We start from the raw sequence: 7776 nt of genomic DNA, 5'->3' as shown, positions 1-7776 counted from the left end.
TTGTGCATTATGTTGAGATACACCAAGTGAGTAGACTGGTCTTTGACAATTACCAATAGTGTCCAGTGCCCTAAGGGTGGACCTATTGACCGTTCCATTGATTTTAAGTGGAATGGTCTTCTATACATTATCTTGAAATACATTGACGGGACTTTCTAACTGTGAAACATTGGTCCACAAAATATTGAGGGAGCTTAGACTGTTCTTAAATCGAGCTTCATATTTACTCTGTTACAGGTTTTTGTATGGAAACATAACCGTTGTACAGTCATTCGAAAGATTCATGTTTCCAGAGCGTATCGTACTCTTTCTCGTGATTTTGGCAAGAATCACATCGAGTATGAACATCCAAAATGCAGGTAAAACAAATTTTTATATGCTTTGCGTAATTATTTTATTGTTTAACCGTGCAGTTGTTAAACCAGGCTATGTTGTTCACTCAACCCCTCTCCTTCGTGCCGATGTGCCGGGCAATAGCTGAATTCCCACTGATGAATAATTCAGCGTCAAGTGCGTGGCAGCCAATGGGAGCGTGTATGCAAATCTATTGGCCTTTACCATCCTGGAAAAAAAAATTCGCGGGCAGGAGATCTTTGCCTCCGGAGATTCTTTTCCCACGATAAGGGGAACTGCGTATCAGAGAGATTAATGGAGATTTTTCCAATGTTGATGCCCCACGCACCCAAGTGTGTATACGCCTGCATTCGTGGACCCTAGTGTCTTCCCGGTATGAATGTGTATACCTACTCATCAGTTCTACCTTAGAGACTTTTGGGGCAATAGAGGGCGTCCCACTAAGCCGTCCCTTTCTATTGTTCTAGACGCTGAAAACACTGGCGAAGGACCGGTGAGTAGAAAGAGCGCCGCCACCTTATCAAACGCCACTAATTAAAACATAAGTTTGCAAACACTATTTTCGTAAAAAGACTTTATGCATGATGATCACCGAGATAGTTCAAGCTGTAAATTATTCACATACTTCAAAAAACGGGTAGGTTTTAGTGACTCTGGCTGGCAGCAGACTTACCATGTAAATCTACTTTGCTCAGACGTTTGCGCATGCTCAAAAATATGTAAGCAATGAAAATGTCCCTGCTAAGTCTGCTGCCACCTAGCGTTCCAAAGTCTCCATTGTTTCCAGTCGTAACTCCCACCAATTGAGAACCTATTGGGAGCTTCATGAATGGAAGCTCATACCTTGTGATAGATCTTTACAGAAAGCATATCAGCAACAGCCAAGTCACCATTAGGCATGATTGTTAACCCCAACGGGTTCACGAGATGCTGAGCGATCCGTCGGATGTGTGCTCCTTCAGCGCTGTAGTGATGTATCTCACCCTCTTGACCTGCATGTAGAACGATGTAAATCTCCCCAAAGCGATCACAGCACATGCCAGCCGGTTTGACCTTAACCCCATTCAAGACGGTATCAACGCAGAAGATCTCATTGCCTTCCATGTCCAGTGAAACGAGTTTAGAATGGTCGTAGTTGCTGAAGATGAGGCGTCCCTGGTTACTGATTTCCAACCGCCTGTCGATCATTGCAGCTGGTATTGTGGATATCAGAGAGCCGTCTGTTTGGTAGAGAGTGATTTCCTTCTTAGCCGTGTTGCCCACTGCGATGTGGTTCTCGTCTGCCCCTATACACGATATATCGTAGTCTTCATGAGCCTTACTCACATGCAACGGTGTGATGTTCAGCAGGTGTCTTATCTTTTTAGCGTTGTGTGCCTGGAAGACCTTCACTGTTGCCGTAGAAGCTTCTTTACTGGGTTGATTTATTACCACGACCCTGTCGTCTTTTGTGACAGAGATATCGTAAGGGCAGTAGAGTTTCCCAACTGGTTGAGAGGCAGGCGTGTCAAAGTAGTATTTGAAACTACCCTTTGGAGTGAAAACGCTTATCTTGTGCGTTTCTAAGTCTGCGACTATTAGATCATTGGTGGTGAAGGCTGCAATGCTAGCTGCCAACTTGGATCCTTTTACATCAAACTGTGTCTTCATCTCCCATTTTTCTTCAAGCAGTATCTTGCCAAGTGGTTGTTTGGTCTTCACAGGATCTGGGCTGAAGGCAATGAACGGCGACAGGCTTTCAACTGGACCTGGTACTTGCTGCTCAGACACATCTGTCAAGTTCTTCACAAGTTGTTGTTTTAGCTCAAGCACCTCGAAGCGGCTCGACTGTTCAAGGACGCTGGTTGCCTTTTCCAGCGTATGCTCAGCCCACTTCAGACTTTCGCAGTAGGTATCATGTGACGTTTCTAACAGCTTCAATCTCTCAATGCCGATCTCTGAAACCTTCTTTTTCAAGATGTCTTCTTGTTGTCGAACCCTTGCGACATCTTCATCGGCACGTTTCGAGATATCAGCCGAAGCCGCCGCAATCACACCATCCAGTGTCTGCATGGCGTGGTCGATCACCTTCTTCGCGGACCTGAATTCAGCCGTGGAATCAGTTGCCTTCGAGAGCAGAATCTTGGCTGTTTCTCGGAATAACCTCTCAGCTTTTTCAATGTACACGTAGACATGAGTGGTGTTGCTGTGATCTAGAGCTGTACACACGTGACAAATCAAGACCTGACAGGTGGTGCAGAAGAAGACCACTTCTTGAGTTGGGTGATTCTGGCACTTTGGAATCTCATCTCTCATTTTGCTCTTGAAACAGGCCTTGCCAGACCGCAGGTCTTCCAGGGTGGCTATCTCGTGCTTCTTCGTCTTGACAGCTCTGCGGTGAGCTTTCTGGCACTCGCCGCACAGGTAGTCCTTGCATTCAATACACCTAGAGTTGGCCTCTTCATCCTCGCACACCTCGCAGACGATCTGAGACTGCTGCCTCCGCACAAGACTCTCCTGATTAGTGAATTCCTCCACTAAGGCAGTCAAGTTGAAATTGCCTTTAAGCCCAAGAAGGACGCCCTCCTTTGGCAGAGGGGTATCTCGGCGACACAATGGACATGGAAGTTTGACACTGCTTGGATGCTGCACTCTCCTGTAATTTTCGAGACATGGGGCACAGAAGCTATGCAGGCAATCAAGAATCTTCGGGTGGTTGTAGCGACTGCAACATATTGAACATTCCAAGTGTTCTGCGCTGATTTTCTTCAGCACATCCTCGGCTGTTGTTACTTCACCCATTTTGTAGCAGTATTAACACCAGTCATCTATATAATGAGACACAAAAGTAACACAATTTATTGTTAATAAAAAAGAATTTACTTAATTATCTTGTACACAACCAAAAGGACCGATGGTACTATAAATGCCAAAATAGTTAAATAAAACAATTATAATTAAATAAAACATGAAATATCTGTATGCATGATGGTCATGGCGATCTCATATATGCCATATAAACTGTAAGCAATATTGTTAACAACAGTTTATTCCAAGTATAATATAAAAAAATTATAAAGGAGGCATTAAGGTATTCTCGAGAAAATAATTAAGAAATACATTAGCGGGATACTTTATGATTTGAGCTGTGTGCAAATCTGGAACAGCTGCTTGTTATACAACAAAAGAAGAAAATTGCTTTTAAAAATCTGTGTTTCTTCAAAACCATAACGTGAGGTTATGTAGGGCGGCCATCTTAATTTTCCCTAATTCAACTCAATGTAACCGGACTGAGGCTGGGAGGAGAAATAGTCTGGTTCCTTTTTGTACAATAAATATTACTAATCATTACTGACATGATGTTGTGAACAACATGACCAATAGTGGCAGCATGATAAAGGGTTTAGTCGTGGCCTTTAACGATCGAACAGTGGCAGTCGACTTCAAGTGACCGTTTCTTTTTATATTGACCAGGTCAACATGAGCCTTGCATTACAAGTACACTTCACAAATCGTAGGGATGTTGTGTGGTACGTACACGACTCATATGGTTTATATAGGGAATTCATGAAGGGATGTGACATCAAATTTCTAAAACGGGTCCGGGAAAACACGTGCTTTCAAAGGGGGATATAATATCCATACTATACTTATATCAAAAACTGAACAAGATGAAACACGACCATGATTTATAACTGAGTGTTAGTGCTCATTATTTGAGAAGAAAAAAAATACTATAAGCTTCAAATTTGAAACAGATCCTGTTAAGATCATGCGGGCTTGGGGGCAAAATAACATGCCCCATTTGATCGAGCTTTTCGATTGCGAAATCCGTGTATACACATACATGTAAATCCTATTTAAAACTTACCAATGATTATTAATCATCATAACAACAATTGCTAATCATGACCAACATTTCTGGTGCTACGAACATGCATGTGGTGCAATACTCAACTAGAAATTAACACTGACGAAAGAAGACGAAACCAGACGAAAGAAACCAATCCAAACATAATATTAAAGTGGCCTCTCATCATATCAAAGGTTGCTACATCTTTTGCGTTTTCGTGTATGCAATATTAGTCAATGGATATGTATTGCACAAAATGGGTTTTTCCCCACGCTAAATATAGATGACCCGGGGTCACCGCATAGCGCATTATAGACTGCGCATTGATGAGAATCCCCGTATGTTGGATCCATGGAGCCTTTAAAGGGGCTGTGTCGTCTGCGGGTCACAGCGAGTGTGTGGCGAGACATCCAGTTAAATTCATACGCCCGCGATAATTGTGATGGCTCCCTTTAAAGGCACTGTATAGTTTTTTTTAAGTTTTTTTATTTTTATCTTTAGACATACACAATAGTTACAAGTTGTACAGGGGCTGTCAAGGTTTGGTTAAAACAAAAGTATAAAAACTGTCATCAAAAGATGTGCAAATAAACCAGACCCCTGCCAACGATAACAATATAATTTATACAATATAAAAAGGTGATTGCACTGAAACATTTAAAAATCACACAAAAGAAAACATTAAAACCAGAGAAAGCTGTTGATAGTAAACATGGAGGAAAAATAAAACATGTGCAAAACGCCACTCCCTCTGAATTGAAGTAACGCATAGAGAGAGGTAATTTTATCACTAAAATATTTAATCTGAAACAGAATTCAGGCCTTTCTCCGGCATCAGAAAGAACACACATTTGTGCTAAAAGGGTGTTTTCTCTTTCATTGTGTTCTTGCAACTTCGATGACCAAATTTGCACAGATTTTTGATTTTATGCATTTGGGATGCACCAGGATACCGTCTTCGGCAATACCAAACTTACCCGATGTCTTTAAAGATTTTTTTTTCTGATTTGGTGGTCATCATGTTTGGATCCATGCCCAAACACAAATACTGTGATTATGAAGACACGGCCCCTTTCAAGTGGATGCCTTTACATTCATTGCGTTATTGCGTATCGATGAACACAGATTTGGGATAAAGTTCATATGACTTGACATTTACGTTTGCCCTTTAAAGACATTTGTCACTATTTGTTTTTACTAAAAATAATTTTTAGCATATAAAACTTTCATGGTGATGAGCAATTGGGAGCTGTTGATAGTATAAAACATTGTGAGAAACGGCTCCCTCTGTGAAGTAACGTAGTTTTTGAGTAAGAGGTATTTCTCCCCAAAATTCTTTGTTCAACCCTAAAAATCCCTTCAAAATTTACTTGGTGAGTTTCCCTTGTGGTTTATATTGATATCTGAAACAAAAAGTCGCATCCCCTTAAGGTGATCCCCTGGCTGCCGCTTCCCAGGTTGTATCGTAATTTGGGTAATCCCTGGCTACACAGCAGTTAACGGTTGTATGGCATCTGACTGGCACCCCTAAACATAGATATTGACAATAGGGACACCGCAACTATAGGGCTAGATAGCTCAATGGTAGAGCGCCGGCACGTTAATCCGGAGGTCGTTGGTTCAAATCTCACTCTGGTTAATTCTTTGTTCAACCCCAAAATAATTTTAATCTGATAAAATACTTCAGGCCTGACGCCCTTTTAGTAGGCAACTGAAAGCGCACAAATGTGTACAACCAGGTTTCTGTCAATATTCTTTTGCAACTAGAGATGACCAAATAAGTCAAAATTCACACCAAGTGAGAATACTGGTCGAACTTGTTTCCGTTTTGGTTCAAGTAGGTGTTTAACTGCACTAGATGGACACCTTGGTAATTGTCAAAGACCCGTATTCTAACTTGGTGTATCGCAATGCATACATAACAAATCTGTGACCAATTGGTCATCTCAATTGGACCTCAATTGGTCATCTATAGACGATGTGACCTCTGACGTCACACGAAAACCATAACATGATTCGCGCGCATACCGCCGGGCAAAACCTTTGTGTTTTGGCAGCCAGCAAGAAAGTGTACGCAATCTTACTTTGACTATGCAACTCAGTGCCCGGCGAAACATGACGTATGTAGTGTTTTGTCAACAGAGGGCGGTTTGAATGTAAACATAGGTCACATCGTCTATAGTTACAAGAGAGTTATGTTATGCATTGTGTTGGGATACACAGTACTGTAGTAAGAATACCGGGCCCAATTTCATAGAGCTGCTTAAGCACAAAATTTTGCTTAAGCAAAAAAATCCTTGCTTAGTAAAATCAGATTACCGGCCAAGACTCCACTTAATTGTTATGCTAAGTAAGCAACAGCTAAATACCAGTCACAAGCAATGTATATGGCATGACATTTTTGCCAGTAACATGTGTAAATAAGCAAGCTATTTTCGTGCTGAAGCAAATTTTTTGCTTAAGCAGCTCTATGAAATTGGCCCCTGGTCTTTGCCAATATCACCAAAGGCGTCCAGTGCCTCTCAAACAATCGAACGGTTCCAAAAACCAAATGCAAATACTTTTCCTTTAAAGCCATTGGACACTTTCGGTAAACAGTGTTGTCCAAGGCCCACACTTTGTGTATCACAACTTATATATAAAATAACAAACCTGTGAAAATTTAGGCTCAATCGGTCATTGGAGTCGGGAGAAAATAACGGGAAAACCCACCCTTTGTTTCCCCACGTTTCGCCTTGTCATGACATGTGTTTAAAATGAATCCGTAATTCTCGCTATCGATCGAGAATTGACAACTTGTTTTAATGTTTTCTCAAAAATGAAAGCATTTCATGGAATAATATTTCACCATTTCAAGTCTTTCACCATTACCTTCTGTAAACCCTGTAAGTTATTTGTAAATCTGTGAACTTTTTTCTTTTCCGAAAGTGTATTATTTATGGCTTTATATTTATGATGAAGCACACGCTCCAACCTTCAAATCATAGTCTATAACGCATGGTTAACAAAAGCCCCATAATGTGGAAAACGGAAACCAAGGCAACTGAATTACCCTAAAACGGTCACCAATAACGAGTGTATTATATAGACCTCCATAAAAGGGGGAATTAATTGCAAATTTCCAGGTGTTTAGGCCCCAAACTTTAGTATAATTATCCCTTTTAAGATGTTATATATTATTGAATAACCTTGATGCGCTGGGCTTAATTGACAGTCACACCTTTACAATTTGATGAGCGAAATTGCTCTCAATAAAATAAAAACTACAAAGCGACGAAAACAGCTCACCCCAGTTCATTAAATTCTGCCGCGGCTTGACAGAGAAAGGTCAAACAAAAAAGCTTTCCACAGAATAGAGCGAGTAGACTTGTGGACAAGTCGTTTAATGTCTGTCGCGGTGATAGCATTCCGGCTCTTTTCCGAATCTCCCCGCGAATCCCGCGGTATTCTCGCGAGACTGCTGGCCCCGCGAGACTACTGCTGGTTTGTTATTTTATATGTATGGCCGTGTGACTTCGGCTACAGCTACGTCTAGATCAGCGCGTCTACCAGTGTTGAAGAATATAATAGCAGACGCGCGCGATCTAGCC

At 41.3% G+C, this 7776-nt stretch overlaps 1 protein-coding gene across 1 annotated transcript; it reads right to left on the bottom strand.

The window, feature by feature from the left end:
• LOC117301642 (E3 ubiquitin-protein ligase TRIM56-like) lies at positions 1-4389 on the bottom strand. Its single transcript, XM_033785661.1, has 2 exons — positions 4205-4389; positions 1-3161 (listed from the first exon to the last, which is right to left on the bottom strand). Exon 2 carries the CDS (start codon positions 3133-3135, stop codon positions 1192-1194), a length of 1944 nt encoding a protein of 647 aa, XP_033641552.1. The 5' UTR covers positions 3136-3161; positions 4205-4389; the 3' UTR covers positions 1-1191.
• Between the last annotated feature and the right edge of the window lie 3387 nt (positions 4390-7776).

This window comes from Asterias rubens, chromosome 17 (assembly GCF_902459465.1).
Source record: "Asterias rubens chromosome 17, eAstRub1.3, whole genome shotgun sequence".
Classification (NCBI taxonomy): Eukaryota; Metazoa; Echinodermata; class Asteroidea; order Forcipulatida; family Asteriidae; genus Asterias; species Asterias rubens.
The sequence above is the reverse complement of the archived record's forward strand: the minus strand, read 5'-3'. Positions and strand labels throughout refer to the sequence as shown.